Source organism: Pipistrellus hanaki (assembly GCF_964339955.1).
Source record: "Pipistrellus hanaki genome assembly, chromosome: 5".
Taxonomy (NCBI): domain Eukaryota; kingdom Metazoa; phylum Chordata; class Mammalia; order Chiroptera; family Vespertilionidae; genus Pipistrellus; species Pipistrellus hanaki.
In genome coordinates this window covers 65574680-65592422 of record NC_140507.1, presented here as the reverse complement: position 1 = coordinate 65592422, position 17743 = coordinate 65574680, and the positions used below count along the sequence as shown (strand labels likewise).

Sequence of the window (17743 nt, the reverse complement as noted above, 5' to 3'; positions counted from 1 at the left end):
TTTTAAGCAGTAATTGAGGGTCCAAAATTATGTTCAAAGTAAACGTGTCTTGGATGAACAGATACTTTAATTACATGAATAAGTACATTCATGTGCTGGCAGTGAACTACCACTTAGTTCCCAACTTGCTTCCATTCTTTTCTACTATTAATATTTGTTGTTTTTTAATGCTATTTTGAAATTGTTTAAGAGCTGTTAAATATTTATATAAGTGTACATCTTAGACTGTGGGTAACATGATAAAATTGTAGAGTTAGTCATTTAAATCAATACAGATGCACATTGCAAATGCAGTTTTTAAATTAGCTAACATTGGTGTTCAATTGTGTCATTTTCTCATTAGTTTGACTTGTTATTAATCATGCCTTCACCTAATAGAGTTATATCTCGAGTTTTATAAAAATGTTTTCTTTTGTTAATTTTCAGACATCTTAGAGATAAAAGGAACATTTTCAAGAAGCTTATCTCAACTACCAACAACTTTGTCAATATAATGATTGCTATATTTAATTGTTAGTAGTAATTTATCAATTAGGAAGTAATTTCATATTTATCTTATTGTTCTATCCCAGTCATGGGTGTGACTCTTTTGGAGACTATTAAAACTCACAGATGTGGCTCTTTTTCTGTTTGAAGCTATTAAGACTAATTAATGACTTTTTGGTTGTTATCTAAAACCTTAGATACTGAGGTTCCTGTATTATGTCTAATGCCATTGTTTTCTCTCCTGTGAAAAAGAATTAGAAAGGTCGATCCACCTTTCTTCCATTTTCCCTGGACTCTCTTAGAGGGGATTTCCCATTTTTCTTTTAATTTTCTTTGAACTATTCCTCCTTAATATGAGATTTCCTATTAACTTCTTCTGGCTACAAATAATTTAGGGTGTATGTGTTACTGTTTTAGGCAATTTCTGAGCATTGTGCATTTTATTAATATACTGAAAAGTCATAAGTTGTTCTTGAAAGATGAAATTTTGTCAATTCAAACAATTACATAAATAAACTGATTTCATTCCATGTTCCGTACTGAAAACTGAATAGTCTGACCTTCCTTATCCTCCAGATAAAATGTGACGTTCTGACTAATTTCAGGAATTGGCTACGGGATATTGGCACTCTCTTTTCTCTCCACACTGTCACTTCTCTATTAAAATTGGGGGAGTATGGACAGGGTGTGCTCTCTCTTCTTCCTAGGGAAGAAACAAAACTTAATCTGCAGCTCAGATTTTCAAACTAACATCAAAATTGTATTTACATTTATTTTCCAATTTCCAGTGCCTCCTTTCCTTTGAGTCAGAAGTCACACAGAGCCTTGCAGTGAGTAGCCTAATTATGGGTACCTCAGTAAGAGGAAAAATTACTCCTTTAAACCAATCTTTCTACATAAGACCACTTTAAAAACTTTGGCATAGTTTTTACTGTTAACTTTGAATCTAGTGCCTGAATTGAGAATAGCAATAATTATATGTAGGAGTAGGTTGGATTACCATGAGTAAAAGCATTGTGTGACATTTCTAAAGTATGTGCTAGGGTCAGTGTTACACATAGGATATGGCATGGAAACTTACAGAAGGGAGAAAACAAGGCAAGTTAGTGAGTAGAATGAACTGGAATGACAGGACGAAAAACAGATACCTAGTCTTAAACTTGCCCATATTGTAATCTTCTGCATTTATTTTACTTCAACTCTAAAGCAAGATGTTGATATTTATTTGCAGAATACATATCCCTAGGTAAATTTTACCTATGCAAATTCTATGTGGTCCCCCACCCCCATCCCCCTTAACGATAGAATGTGCTATATGATTAAATAGGGGAAATGAGAACTGCTGGACTGAATAAAAATTAATTGATTTAACATTTTTCTTAGTAATTCTGAAACCACTATGAAAAAGAAGAAATGGTATTAGAAGTCATCTTAATTATCGATGCTGTTATTTTCAAACAAGACAATGGGAATACTATTTGACCTATAGAGGGCTGTCCTCTGATGTGCTAATTATTTTTTTTAAGTTTTCATAACATATATTGTCTTTCCCAATTTTTATATCATTGCATTTGATGTGAAAATATTGCATTTCAATTTTTTTTTTATTTCACCATGGTTAAAATGTATACTTAAATGTTAATATATTAGTGTCATATTGGAAAAAAAAAACACATTTGAAATCTAGATTGAACTGTTTTTATTTTATAAATTTGTATAAAATTTATAGATTTTAGGATTATTATTTTTAAAGTCTTCAGGTTTTTTTGTAAAAGAAAATTAAATACACTGTCCATTTTGCTTTTTTTATTATGTAATGCTCTAAGTACAGGTTTATTGCCTAAAATGTAATAGCCAAGGTACTGGTTTTTCATATTGTATACAATGGCAGATTTGAACAAAACTAGCTAAATCTAATTGTATATCCTAAGCTGTCTTTTAGGAAAATAAATTAAGGGTACTCCCTGCTATGCTACAGTGTTGTTTTATTAATGGTTTCCTTTATTGACCAACTGTTACACAGTGTTCCTGCCAAGTGCTTGTGCTGATAGCCAGTATTTTAATTTCTAACAGTACTATTTTTAAATTAATACTTTTATTTTTAATAATAGTTATAAGTTTACCACAAAAGTCAATATTTTCCTATTTGGCTTTGCATGCCTAGTGTTTTAGAATTCTCTCTGTTCCTAAATATATATTTTTAGTTCTGAACATATATACGGTAAATTTGCTTGTGAAACACAACTGTGGATATAGTAATTTGATTTTTTTAAATTGGCTTTTTTAAAAGGTGAGAGAACATAAGGAGTATGTATGTAATAGAAGAAAAAAAAGTAGATATATCTTAAAACATGAATTACTATGTGGGAAGTCATTCTCACGGTGAGAAGAAAATGGAGAGATGCATTATATAGGTGACTAGCTCCAACACATCTTTTCTTCATTCTAAATTACTTCTTAATGATAGTTTTAGTGACTTGTTTGTTTTCTTGAATTATTTGTTTTTTGCCACCTAACAAATGACTTCAAAACAGCTCATTACCCTAATTTTATTATATAATTCTTTGTGCTACATTTGCATAATAAATTTTAGTGGAATACTATACTCTCTCTGCATCTAAGCTTTCTACTTGGACTTCAGAAGTCCCCATTACTTTTTTAAAAGAGATCTTGAAAGTCACTACTTTATTTTCTCTCAGTCACCAAATCCATGCCCTCTTTCCCATTTTTGTCTCCTTGGGCTATCTAAAAGGCAAAAGAAACTAGCCATGTTCTATGTGAGGCACTTCCATATTCTCACAATAGCCTTTTAATTTTTATTGATTAGGAAACCAAGGCTCCTGAGTAAACTGTTTATCCACACTAATAAAAGAGTAAGATGCAAATTGACCGTATCTTCGTGATGCCCACCAGCCAATCAGGAGTGAGTTTGCAAATTAACCCAACAAAGCTGGCAGGTTAGTTTGCATACACAGGTGCTGAGCGCTGGGGGCAGGGCGGGATCCTTGTGTTGTCACCATGGCAACAACGGAGGCATTCCGCACCGCTCCAGGCTGCTCCAGGCCTCTGGGCTGCTTGGAAAGGCAGAAAGACAACTCCAGCTGGAGCCAAGATGTTGCCAGCAGCCAGGGGAAGGAAGGCCCATTTTTATATGAATCTTTAAGTGTTAACATAATCATTAAGTGGAAGAGCCAAAATTTGGTCCTTCTTAACACTGTGCTCCTCTTACTATACTACCGTGTTTCCCCGAAAATAAGACATCCTCCGAAAATAAGACCTAGCGCATGGAAAGATAAGACATCCCCTGAAAATAAGACCTAGTGTAACTTTGGGAGAAAAAATTAATATAAGACACTGTCTTATTTTCAGGGAAACAGAGTATATCATTGCATTATATACTTTTCACGTCCAAGACCCTTACCCTCTGTGGCGTTATTCTATTCCTGCTCTCTTCATTACTTGTTCTCTTAATGAGTCTTCTTATTGAAAATCCTTAGTCTGTACCTTCAACCCTATTTATTTTCTTTATATATTATTAAATTGCCAACTGCCTACAGTACCTTTCTAGTTGTATCTATCAACATTTCTAATACCAACCACATCACTGTTCCAACTCAATGCCCTCTAAAACCTATGGGATTTTTACTATCAGTTATTTTTTTCTGTCAGTCATTTCTCTCTGCATCTAAGCCAGAAACATCAGTTATTTTTGTCTTTAACTTTCACTTATCCTCTGGATTTGTAGCATATGAGTTTCTTTTTCATGTTTTTTTAAAAGATGTCCTTTGCATTTCTATTGATATTGTTTTTGCACATGTTCAAGCCTGGGCAAGTTAGGTTAGATATTAAAGTCTCAAAACATGTAATCCATAAAAAAGGAAATGACTAACAGTGTATTTTTATAATACACTAGAGGCCCAGTGCATGAAATTCGTGCATGGGCAGGGGGGCTAGCCCTCAGCCCAGCCTGCACCCTCTCCAATCTGGGACCCCTCGAGGGATGTCCGACCTAGTCATCCCTAACTGCCCTCCCCTAGGGCCTGGTACTCACCTCCCCCCCCCCCCCCCAACTGCTCTCCCCTGCAGGCCTGGGTCCACCCTAATTGCCCTTCCCTGCAGGCCCAGTCGCCCCCAACTTCCCTCCCCTGCCAGCCTGGTCAACCGCAACTGCCCTCCCCTGCAGGTTTGATTGCCCCCAAATGCCCTCCCCTGCTGGCTGTCTTGTGGTGGCCATCTTGTGTCCACATGGGGGCAGCCATCTTGTGTGTTGGAGTGATGGTCAATCTGCATTTTACTCTTTTATTAGATAGGATAGAGTGGTTGACAAACTGCAGCTCAGGAGCCACAGTTTGCCAGCCACTAGGATAGAGGCCTGGTGCATGGGTGGGGGCCAGCCTGTTTGCCCAGAAGGGTGTCCCAGATCAGGGTGGGTATTCTCTTGGGGTGTGGGGCAGCCTGGTAGGGGCCTGCGGTAGTTTGCAGGCCAGCCATGCCTTCCGGCCACCCAAGTGGAGGCCCTGGTATCTGGGGTTTATTTATCTTATATAATTGAAACTTTGTAGCCTGGAGTGGAGCCAAGCCTTCTGCTCACTCCATGGTGGCAGACATTGCTGTTGGGTTTATTTATCTTTTATAATTGAAACTTTGTAGCCTTAAGCAGAGCCAAGGCAGGCCAGAGCTGCAGAAACTTGGTATCCTCCATCTCCGGGGCAACCCTAGTCTCCTACTCTCTTCAGCTCCATTTTTGTTGGGATTTATTTATCTTCTATCATTGAAACTTTGTAGCATTGAGTGGAGACCTGGGCCAGCAAGGGCAGGTGGAAAGCTTGGCTTCCTCCATCGCCAGGGAAACCCAAGCCTCCCTCCTGCTCTTTGCATGGCTGCAGCCATCTTAGTGGGTTAATTTGCATACTTGCTCCTGATTGGCTGGTGGGCGTGACTGAGGTACAATCAATTTCACATATTACTCTTTTATTAGATAGGAAACTTGAGGTAGATAACAATGTTAACCCTTTGCACTCCGCTGTCCCCTCTCAGGGGACATCGGAATTCTAGCATATCACGCGATGTCCCCTCTAAGGGGGGACATTGCAGTTTATTAGTGATTACGGGGAATTGAGTTAATTCAACGCACATGTCCGCCGCAAAGTAGCGTCGAGTAGCTGGTAGCCAATGTCCAGAATGGTTCGGAGTGCAAAGGGTTAATTTATAACTAAGGAGCATCAAATGATATTAAAATGGTATTTATCATGTAATTAGAGATTTATGTACTATTTAATGAATCATTAGTGTTTTTTATATTTTATATAAATTTTTAAGTAAATTAGAATTAGTTTTATATGTCTTGGCTATTGATTTATAAGTAGGTATGAATAAATAACCTATTAAATAATATTTAATTGACATTTTATCTTTGAATCACTTGGATTAAAATTAAGCACTTCTGATATATTGTTATTCTCTTAAATGTAGGAATTTTATTTAAAATGCTGACAATTTTTGCTGGGTGAATCAATTAATATACAGTCAACTCTCGGTTATTCAAACTAATGGAGGAAAGGATGGAACAAGCATTATTGTTACTCTAGTCCTGCCCCCTCAGACAATTTCTGAAAGCTTCATTCCAAACAAATTATTCAAATTATTGGCTTTCCATCTTGATCATGTGACATTCTCTAGCCTTGTATCCAGGCTGCAGTCTGAAATACATCTTACAATTGAGTTGATAAAATTTCATGACATCACATTCTGTTCTTTATATACATTTTTTAAATCAGTGCTTTAGGATTGTTTTTATACTATTAAAATACTCATTAGGGTATTATCTGATGCCTCATACAATTAGTTTTATATAAAAACCTTATCTTTGAATTATAATTTATTAATAATTATAACCTTTCAAAGCATTACTTCCTGGTACCAAGTTACAAATATTTTTATGAGAGGGTTTTAAGAGTCTTTTATAAAAATCTTACAATTTTCAATTTCTTAATTTGTCTAATATTTCTGAGCAATATGTGTTTATAAAGGAAAGAATTGCTGAAGGCATTTATGTGTAAAAACAATATGTTGGGTGTATATACTATGTCATTTTCTCTGTCAATTAACAACACATAATGTGCTATTATCCAGACATAAGCATTCGTGGTAATGCAAGTATCTGAATAACTGTGAGTTGAAATAAACACACCTGCCTTTTATTTCAATAATTGCACATTCAAATCCACATAAGGCAATTATTTGAATGTGAATTCCATATACATGAGAGAACATTGATTGGTTTTAGCGTTTGATTTTATGTTGATGTTTTGTCATTGTTTTAAACCTATAAAGTAGATACAAAATTATGGGTAATGCTTCTCTGGAAAACTTTGCATGCAGAGAAAAGGAAATTCAAAGATAAATCCTATGAAAACATAAATTGCTTTGTTTTATGTTTTGCATGAGTGTGTATTGGAGCTAAATTCTTGAAGAATATAGCAATGCTTAAAGCCAAAGTGAACAACCCAAAACTGCCCGGGAATTGTGCCCACTTTGCTTTAAGTTAAATAATTTATTTTCTTTCCAGAATCAAGTTGTTAGTCTTTTATTTGGAGAATCTTCTCAAGAATCTATTTCCTTGAAAAGTGTGTTAGAACATGTATCTAAGTTTTAAGAAATCATTGTGTGTGTTTTTTGTTAGACAGCAAAAGTGTTTGTGATAATGCTTATTTTGAAGTCTGTATAGTAGTTTTTCCCTCCCCTCTTCAATACCCTCCTCTAATTTAGGCTGCATTTCTGTATAGTTAGTTTTAATTGACATGAGCTAGAAAATTTAATTAGGATTTCTTTAGGAGTCTTAACTTTGAATTTCCTACTTTTCATTGCATGTAAACTGTCAGCCACAGTAATAGTTTAAGTTCAAGTTCTAGCTTGTATTTTGCATGTTAAAGCTATACAAAGTCTATTAATGTTAGAAAGAATTTATAGCTATTGTTCTGCTATTGCCTAATTGTTAAATTTATAACTAAAGACTGATTTTATTTATGAGATTTGTATTTCTGCCTTAGGGAGTGAACTACTTTATGTCCAAGGGTATCCTAGACGATTCACCAAAGGAAATAGCAAAGTTTATCTTCTGTACAAGAACACTAAATTGGAAAAAGCTGAGAATCTATCTTGATGAAAGGTAAAAAAAAATTAGTTTTCATCAGAAATTAATTCAGTAATATTTTTTATGAGTTGTTTTTCTTTAAAAAATATACGACAAGCCTGGCCAACATGGCTTAATGATTAAGCATTTACCTATGAACCAGGAGGTCATGATTCAATTCCCTGGTCAAGGTACATGCCCAGGTTGCAGGCTCGATCCCCAAGTGTGCAGGAGGCAATCCATCAATGATTCTCTTTCATCATTGATGTTTCTTATCTTTCTCCCTCTTCCTTCCTCTCTGAAATCAATAAAAATATTTAAAAATAATAGCGTAAAGATAGGGAAAATATTTTTATAATTTACAAGTCATATCTTTTTGAGTTTTAACTTGCCTATAAAGAAAGCAACAACAAAAAATAATCCCACTCATACATGCAAAATGGTAGCCCATCATCTTTGTAATAGTAAACCAAAACCAAGTATTTTTGTTTTTTGTTTGTTTTTTTTAATAAATTTTATTGATTTTGTACAGAGAGGAAGGGAGAGAGAGAGTTAGAAACATCGATGAGAGAGAGTCATCGATCAGCTGCCTCTTGCACACTCCCTACTGGGGATATGCCCGCAACCAAGGAACATGCCCTTGACCGGAATCCAACCCAGGACCCTTTAGTCCTCAAGCCGACGTTCTATCCATTGAGCCAAACCAGTTTTGGCAAAACCAAGTATTTTTGAATTGCTGCAGTTCTTTTTTATTTTTTTAATAACTAGCCATAGAACCTAAGTGTTTAGGTAACTAAAAGTTCTGAACTCTAAAATTGCCAATATGAAAATCAAATAGACATTGTAATTATAAACTCACAAATCCTAGTGATAAGAAATAGATGTATTTCAGATCAATACTGCACAGAAATGTCATGGACAACTTGAAAATCCTGAAAATGTGTCATTTAACAGTATGTTATACACAGAAATAATGCTGAATAGCTGCTCTGACTTAATAGTCATTAATTTGTGTTCTAAATCAGCAGTTGCCAAACGGTGGTCCGTGGACCACTGGTGGTCTGAGGTTCTGAAAGTTGTCAACAGCAGGTTGAAGGAAACGTTTGGAGCAGTGGCCGTCAGTCACTGGTGGTCTGGGAGATCTGAAAGGTTGGCAACCACTGCTTTAAATTATGGTTATCAGTGGACATAAAAAGTACTGAAATGAGTCCTGACCAGTTTGGCTCAGTGGATAGATGGTCAGCCTGCGGACTGAAGGGTCCCAGGTTTGATTCCAGTCAAGGGCATGTACCTTGGTTGTGGGCACATCCCCAGTAGGGGGTGTGCAAGAGGCAGCTGATTGATGATTCTCTCTCAGTGATGTTTCTAACTCTCTAACCTTCTCCCTTCCTCACTGTAAAAAATCAATAAAAAGAAAAGAACATGCTATTTGAAAAAACAATGCTGGGTTGACATTAAATGTAATATCACTGCTCTACCATTTTTTTAAATTAAAAGTCTCATACTAATCTAATGAATGGTTCAAAGTGTATTTACCTTTTTATTGTAATTTTCAGAGTATTTTTTTATTTCTCAGTATTTTTAACAGAAATTTGCATTTATCATATTCTAGAAACTTTGCTAGAAAGTGGGATTATGCAGTTGATTAAAATATAATCTTTGTCTGAATAGTTTAATTAAAGTACTGATCATTGAAAGAAATCTCTTACATTAAACAAGTGTCATTAACTCTCTTCAACTTTAAATGCTAGGTACCTACGGATCAGCAGCTTTTTCTCTAAAGAACCTGATCTTTTTGTAAATATTTTAAGTTTGACAGATCATATGATGTCTGTCACAGCTACTTATAACTCCACCATTGTGTCATGAAAGTAGATATACACAGTACACAAACAAATGAGTGTAGCTGTGTTCTAATAAAACTTTATTTATAAAACCAGGCAGTAGCCATATTTGCCTATCCCTGCCATAAGTAACTGGTAGATATTAAAAATTATCTATACTAATAAAAGATAATATGCTAATTAGACCAGGAGATCTTCCAGACTTCCTTCCAGACAAAGCCTGGTGGCAGGGCTGAGGCAGAGGTGGTTAGGGGCGATCGGGCCAGGAGGGGAGGGCAGTTGGGGGTGATCAAGCTGGCAGGGAGGGGCAGATAGGGGTGAGCAGGCCTGCAGGCAGGTGAGTGGTTAGGAGACAGCAGTCCTAGGTTACGAGAGGGATGTCCGACTGCCGGTTAAGGCTCAATCAGAGAGCAGGCCTAAACCGGTAGTCAGACATCCCCCAAGGAGTCCCAGATTGGAGGGTGTGCAGGCCGGGCTGAGGGACACCCCCCATGCATGGAATGAAATTTGTACACCAGGCCACTAGTGATCATATAATCATGGTTTAATTGAGTAAGGATTGAAGCATTTTTAATTTGTCTATTTATTAGAATAGTATTGAATATATATGGATATATATATACCTAAGCGACCATTACAACTGAACAACCAGAATGACTGGTCAACCAGTAGCTATGACGCACACTGACCACCAGGGAGCAGACACTCAATGCAGGAGCTGCCCCTGGTGATCAGTGCGCTACCACAGCTAACCTTCCACGCACCCCCACCCCCAAGCCAGCCAACCTCCCGTGGCTCCTCCCCCTGGCTGACCAACCTCCCATGGTCCCTTCCCCTGGACAGCTGGCTTACCTGATAGGCCCTGATTGGGGGGCCAACTGACCAACCTCCCAGGATCCCTACCTCCAGCTGGCTGGCCCCCCTGTAGGCCTCAATCACTGGGCAGGCCGAAGGACCCCACCATGCATGGCCTCTAGTAATTATATAAGCACCCCCCCACACATACACACACACACACACACCACATACACTGAGTGGCCAGGTTATTATGATCTCTAAACGCATAATAATCTGGCTACTCAGTGTGTGTGTGTGTGTGTGTGTGTGTGTTTTAGAGGCCTAGTGCCTGAATTTGTGCATGGGTGGGGTCCTGCCAGCCTGGCCTATTGGCTAGCCTGCCTACTGGTCAAACTTCTGGTTGAGGGGACAATTTGCATATTAGCCTTTTATTATATAGGATATACACTGAGTGGCCAGGTTATTATGCATTCAGAGATCATAATAATCTGGCCACTCAGTGTATATATATTTATATAATTGTAAATGCCCTAAATATATATCATTAGAATTGTTACATTCATAAGATGGGATACTGTGAAGCCATTAAAAAGGAGAGTTAGATTTATGTATAAAGACAGAGCCCTGGCTAGGTAGATAAGTTGGTTAAAACATTGTCCCAATATACCAAGGTTGTGAGTTTGATTCTGGTCAGGGTACATATAAGAATCAACCAGTGAATACATAAATAAATGGAGCAACAACTTAATGTTTCTCTCTCTCTTTCTCTCTCTCTCTCTCTCTCCTTTCTAAAATCAACAACAATAACAAAAAATTTAAGACAGAAAGCTGTTCACAATATATTATGTAAAATAAGCAAAATAAAATTCTAGAGCAATAGACAGTATATGTAGACATTTTAAAAAGTGTGTATAGAATAATCTTGATTGGAGAATCCAAGATGGCTGCTCGGGTAGGCACCTAGACGCAGCCGCACGCAACAATTTCAATAAAATACAACTAAAATATAAAATGGACATTACCCAGAACTACAGGAAAGTCAACTGACTGGAAATTCTACAACGAGAAGCAAGGAGAAAGCCAGAAGGAAGCGCGGAGGAGCTGTAAAAGCCCAAGGTACGGCGCGCGCGGAGAGTACAGAGCCGGAGAGGAGGGAGGCCGAGTGCCTGGCTGGCGTTCCCTAGCGGGAAGGAGATAAACACTCGGACTGTGCTGGGCCCCCAACTGCTCTGAACCCCCGTTCTAGGCCAGACCCTGGGGACCCAGGCTCATCCAGAGGGAGCTGGGCTGTAAGGCGGTACTCGGGGAAGCAGCGAAAGGAGATCCCAGAGGCGCGCACACAGCGCGCAGAGAAGGGCCGGCCGGTTGTGCCGTAGGACTGCCTTGGCGGGAAGGAGACAGGCTCCTGACTGCTCTGAACGCCACCTCCAACTCCACTTCCAACTGAACTGAACCCCAGTTTCGGGCCCATTGCGGGAGAGCTTACACTGTTTGGTAGCAGGCGAAAATCGAGGGCACCTTTCTCTCAGAGGCGCTTGCAACAAGTACTGAAGGACCCTGAGTCTCAGGAGTCCCATAGGGCGGGGCTCACGGAAGCCAAGGCTGTAGGCTCCACCCTGAAACTCCGCCCCATCAGAAAAGCTGCCTGCGAAAATGCCTAAACCAAATAGATCACAAACGAAAGAAATGGAGGACAAAAAGCGACTGGATATAGAGTTCAAAACCACACTTATAGGGTTTTTCAAGAGACTCCTAGAAAAGGCCGATAAAATAAATGAGACCTATGAGGATATGAAAAGGGATCAACAAGAAATGCTAAGGGATCAACAAGAAATAAAGAATACATTGTCTGAAATAAAAAATATTCTACAGAGTCCTAAAAACAGAATAGAAGATCGCAAGAATCAAGTCAAAGATTTGGAACATAAAGAGCCAGAAGACACTCCTCTGCAGAAGCTAGAAGGCAAGAGAATCCAGAAAATTGAAGATGATGTAAGAAACCTCTGGGACAACTTCAAACGATCCAACATCAGAATCATGGGGGTCCCAGAAGATGAGAGAGAGCAAGATATCGAAAACATACTGAAAGAAATAGTGACAGAAAACTTCCCCCACCTGGGGAAAGAATTGGACTTACAAGTCCAGGAAGCACACAGAACTCCAAATAAGAGGAATCCAAAGAGGACCACACCAAGACAAATCATAATTAAAATTCCAAGAGCAAAGGACAAAGAGAGAATATTAAAAGCAGCAAGAGCTAAGCAGGTGGTTACCTATAAAGGAGCACCTATACGATTGTCAGCTGATTTCTCAACAGAAACCATGCAGGCCAGACGGGAATGGCAAGAAATATTCAAGGTGATGAATAGCAAGAACCTACAGCCAAAAATACTCTACCCAGCAAAGCTATCACTCAGAATCGAAGGTCAGATAAAGAGCTTCACTAATAAAAAAAAGCTAAAGGAGTTCATCACCACCAAACCAGAATTATATGAATTGCTGAAGGGGGTTCTTTCAGAAGAGAAAGTAAATAAAGATAAAAATTATGAACAACAAATACGTAACTATCAACAAGTGAATCTAAAAACCAAGGAAATTAAAAAAAAAATCTGATGAACAATATTAACTGTTGAATATAATAGAATCAGAGGTATGGAAGGGGAGTGAACTGATGATTCTTGGGGAAAAGGGGAGAGGGGAATGTGGGAAGAGACTGAACATAAACTGTGCACCTATGGATGAGGACAATGGGGAGTGGGGAAAGGGCAGAGGGTGGGGTGGGAAGGGGGGGGAAAGGAACACTTGTAATAATATGAACAATAAAAATTTATTTAAAAAAAAAAAAAAAAAAGTGTGTATAAACAGTTATTAGCTCCGGAGATATACATTGATATGGAAGGTGAATACTCTTTATTTTCATAATTAAAAATTAAAGAATTATGTTGTTTATTTGGACTTAGCTAAGAAGGCACTTGAAAAGTAACTGCTCTTTATAATATTAAAATTTTATTTTTCATTTTATAATTAAAAATACTAGGTTTTCCTTGTTTTGTTATTCTATTTACATATAAATATAATTACATATATTTATATGTAAATAAATATATTTTTAAATCATTTAATTCCTTAAATAATCACAGTTTTTTAATTTTAAGAATTATAGGTACTTTATAGGATTCGCTGATCTGGTACTCAATAATAAATTATTTTTATTTAAAAAATTATGATTAATAGAGAAAAGGTAACTAAAGCTCTATCTTTTTCTTTTAGGAGAGATGTCTTGGATGACCTTGTAACACTGCATAATTTTAGAAATCAGTTCTTGCCCAATGCACTGAGAGAATTTTTTCGTCATATCCATGCCCCTGAAGAGCGTGGGGAATATCTTGAAACTCTTATAACAAAGTTCTCACACAGATTCTGTGCTTGTAACCCTGACTTAATGAGAGAACTTGGCCTTAGTCCTGGTAAGAATATAGTGAATTCTTTCTCCCACTCCCTCTTTCAGGTAAAAACTGTAGTTTATGAGACATTTTTCTCACGATAGGGAAAAATTACAAATACTTATTTTGCTGCTCATAGCAGTGACTACTTTAGTTTGCCATAGCTATCATTTACATTTATTTAATATGTTGTCTTAGGAGGAAAATTACACTTAGTTATATACATTTTTAAAAAATTATTCTTATTTAAGCATTGGTTTTTTTACAAGTCTAATTAAAACCTTGAGAAATTATTTGTCCTTTAATAATTTACATATTACATAGGTAACACCTAGGATTTTTCTAATAAAATGTTTTAATACAACTAGTGTTCATTATTTTTGTGTGTGCATAATATAGCCTGAGTCACTTAGATATTTTTTCATGCGATATAGCTTTACTTATCTCTTCATATCAAAAGTTTTATTGTGCTTACCTTACTAAGAAGAGATTACAAAATACCTGTCATATGAAATTTGTTGAACATTCTCTTGTAAGACATAATGTTTAATTAGCTTTTTTAAAAAATATATATTTTATTGATTTTTTTTTTGCAGAGAGGAAGGGAGAGAGATAGAGAGCTAGAAACGTCGATGAGAGAGAAACATCAACCAGCTGCCTCTTGCACATCCCCCACCGGGGATGTGCCCGCAACCAATGTACATGCCCTTGACTAGAATCGAACCCGGGACCTTTCAGTCCGCAGACCTACGCTCTACCGCTGAGCCAAACCAGTCTCGGCTAATTAGCTTTGTTAAGACTGCATGATTCTGAAATATAAACACCACAGTAGTAGCAAGTAGTAGTAGCAAGCATCATGAACTTTGTTACTATTTTAATAGTAAATATCAACTATTGCCCTAAGGATATATATAAAGAAGAAAAGTTTTTGTTGCATGTGCTCAGCTTTAGCCATCTTCCCTAAATATTTACTTTTGAGATTAATATGTAAATTCTATAGACCCTTAAAATGCCTATCTCAAATAATATTATTTTACTAATCTTATAAGTTGTTTAAATTTTATTTTCTAGTACTAAGTTAATACATTTTTTGTCATTAAAGATGCTTTCAAATTACAGTTTTATAAAAGCATATGTAAATATCAATAGATATGTGACTTCTTTTTAATGGGAAGATAAATATACTGACAGTACAAATATTTTATGGTGAGTTGAATGGAAATATCAATTTGAAAGCAAGATGAAAATAAATCCAATTATGAAATTTTAAAATTTAGAGTTCTCGATTAAATCTTAAACTATTCTGAAGTTCTTTTGAATTGAAGAAAGTGCTGAATTGGTATTCTGTTAGGATAAGCAACCATACCTGTTTGCCCAGGACACAGAATTTTCAATGCTAAAATTGGAAAAGGCCCAGGCAAGCTGGGATGACTTGGTAATGCTATAGTTAGAATCGAATCTTGATCTCTTGAAATTATGAACATTTTTGCATGATATAATGCCTTTGGAACCACATTTTGAAATGCTTCTTTTTCCTTCCAGATGCTGTCTATGTACTGTGCTACTCTTTGATTCTACTTTCCATTGACCTCACTAGCCCTCATGTGAAGAATAAAATGTCAAAACGAGAATTTATTCGAAATACTCGTCGGGCTGCTCAAAATATTAGTGAAGATTTTGTAGGGCACCTTTATGACAACATCTACCTTATTGGCCATGTGGCTGCATAAAAGCACAGTTGCTGGAACTTTAACTTTTAACTTCAAACTAAAGCTACCCAAGGACTTATTTAGCAGATATGGGGGTTACATTAGTGCCAGTCTTTCTAACCTCTGTACACAATCAAGCTTGAGTGTACAATCTTGTTTTCTTTTCTATTTTATTTTTTAGTCATTTTCTTGAGGAACTAAAGAATTTTGCAGAATTTTTCTTAATTTTGCTTATCATGTTTTGCACAAGCAGAGCCATTGTCTGACACAGCTGTTGAAGAATGTTAAACTGACATTATACTCTAAAAGATGGTATATTTGTGTATTAGATTTGCCTGAAAAACTTTATTCACTTCCATTCTTTTTTAAAATACCATGTAATGTGTACATATTTAACTAGAGATTTATAATCATAATTATTTTATTGTAAAGATTTTAACTAAAACCTTTCCTTTTTCTCTCAAAACTGAGTTCTGAAATTATTTGATTCTGATATGAGATTATTAGTCTTTATAAAAATTGAATCTTACTTTGATACAAATCAGTACAGCTTCTCTTCCCTTTGAACTTTGAAAAGAGTATTGATTTGTTAGTATGCAAAATAGGCACTTATTTTTATAATATAAATTTATCACTTGACTTTTAATTTTTGAAACTTCTGAGTTAGTCAAGTCACTATAACCTTTAAACCATTTAGGATAGCAAAATACGTCTTTTGTTGTTTTTTTTTTTAAAGAAGATTTGCATATATAAGAACAAAATATTATTATAACTTATATTTGAAGTAATTAGTCAAACTTTACTATTGTCCTAATGTTGATTTCTCTTCAGTATCAGTTGAGAAAGGGATATTGTGAATGATAGTAAATATTCTTTATTCTTTCATTGAGTAAATATGTCCAAGGGTCTTCCACATGTTAAGCTCTGTGGTAGGTACTCATGAAACCTAGACATGGGCTCTGCCTTCACAAATGTTACATGGTTGGGTAATGAGAAGAGAAATACTGCTTAATGGAGAGCAAATGTATGAAGTATATCTTAATTAACAATTATTTGGTAATTAAAACACTGAACATTGGAATGCTAAAGAATAGTATATTTGTATAGTAAGTCAAAAGTTCCCTAGAAATACCTCTAAGTGAAAAACATCAGCTTTGGAATAATACATTGTGTGATGGACAAAGCCGCTAGATTATGGGGAAAGAACTGGAGGAGTAGAAACTCCTAATTAGAGGTGTGGAATCAGATTTTTCTTCCAGATTTGGCCCTGAGTCAATATTAAAACTGAATGATGGACTAAGAATTTTCAAAGATGAATCATAAGGTAGTCAACTTGTGAAAGTCAAAGAGAGTTTTCAACTGGTAATAAGTAAGCATTTTCTAAGATTGTGAAGCAAATACCTTAAGTTTCACAGGTACATAATTTTGAATTCCATGACAAAACAATACTAATCTTTAACTTCAGAACTAATTAGTTAACTTCGAAACTATCATATGAAATTTTTAAACGAGTAGTGTTAACATTTATTATTGTTTCTATTTTCCAGTGCATGGCACTTTGCCCTCTCTATTTATCTCCTTCTGTCTTTCTGTGTACTCCTACCTAGATTCTGCAATTTAGATTTTACTGCATTCACTTCACCACATAGTTATCGGTCTCTGTCCATCAATCAGTCTGTCTTATTAATGTTTTGGGTACAGGTCATAATAAGTTTCAGACATCAGTACATTTCATTTTTGAAGATTTCAACTTGAGTATCATTCACTAAAAATCAATTTTTTAGGATTTTTTTTTCCTTTTAGGTAAAATTGACATTTAACAAAATGCATAAATCTTAAATATACAAATTAATGAGTCTTCCCAAATGCACACACCTATGTAAAACAAACCTATCATAAGATGTAACTCTACAAAGCCTATTTACAGTTACTATTGTACCACTACACACACAAACTTTGTAACCATATAGGCATGTTTACCTCATTACCCTGTTATTTTATAGTTGTCATGTCTTACAAATAGCATGTTATATCATTTTATTGTGGAGTTTATAATTTGCTTTGTACAGTCATATATATTTTAAATAAATTAAGAAAAAATACTCTTATTTTTACCCACACCATCATTTCCAATGCTCTTATTCCTTTCTCTTCAGTAGTATCGCTCATTTCAACCTGACTAACTTTAATGTCTGTTATATTTCAGGCCTTCTGGCAGTTAAGTGTCATCATTTTCTTTTGTATATAAAAATGTCTTTATTTTGTTTTTCTTTTTGAAAAATACTTTTGCTGAATATATTTCTGTGTCAACACTTCCCCTCTCCCACACTC

The 17743-nt window shown here is 36.0% G+C and overlaps 1 protein-coding gene across 2 annotated transcripts in view; it reads left to right on the top strand.

The window, feature by feature from the left end:
* Positions 1-17535, top strand: part of FBXO8 (F-box protein 8) — a 45184-nt gene extending 27649 nt beyond the window's left edge. For both annotated transcript variants that reach the window (XM_084884627.1, XM_084884628.1), the window contains exons 4-6: positions 7536-7654; positions 13531-13727; positions 15246-17535. In XM_084884627.1, the coding sequence (XP_084740753.1) occupies positions 7536-7654; positions 13531-13727; positions 15246-15433 (504 nt within the window). In that variant the 3' untranslated portion in view covers positions 15434-17535. The remainder of the gene's footprint in view (positions 1-7535; positions 7655-13530; positions 13728-15245) is intronic.
* Positions 17536-17743: the final 208 nt, after the last annotated feature.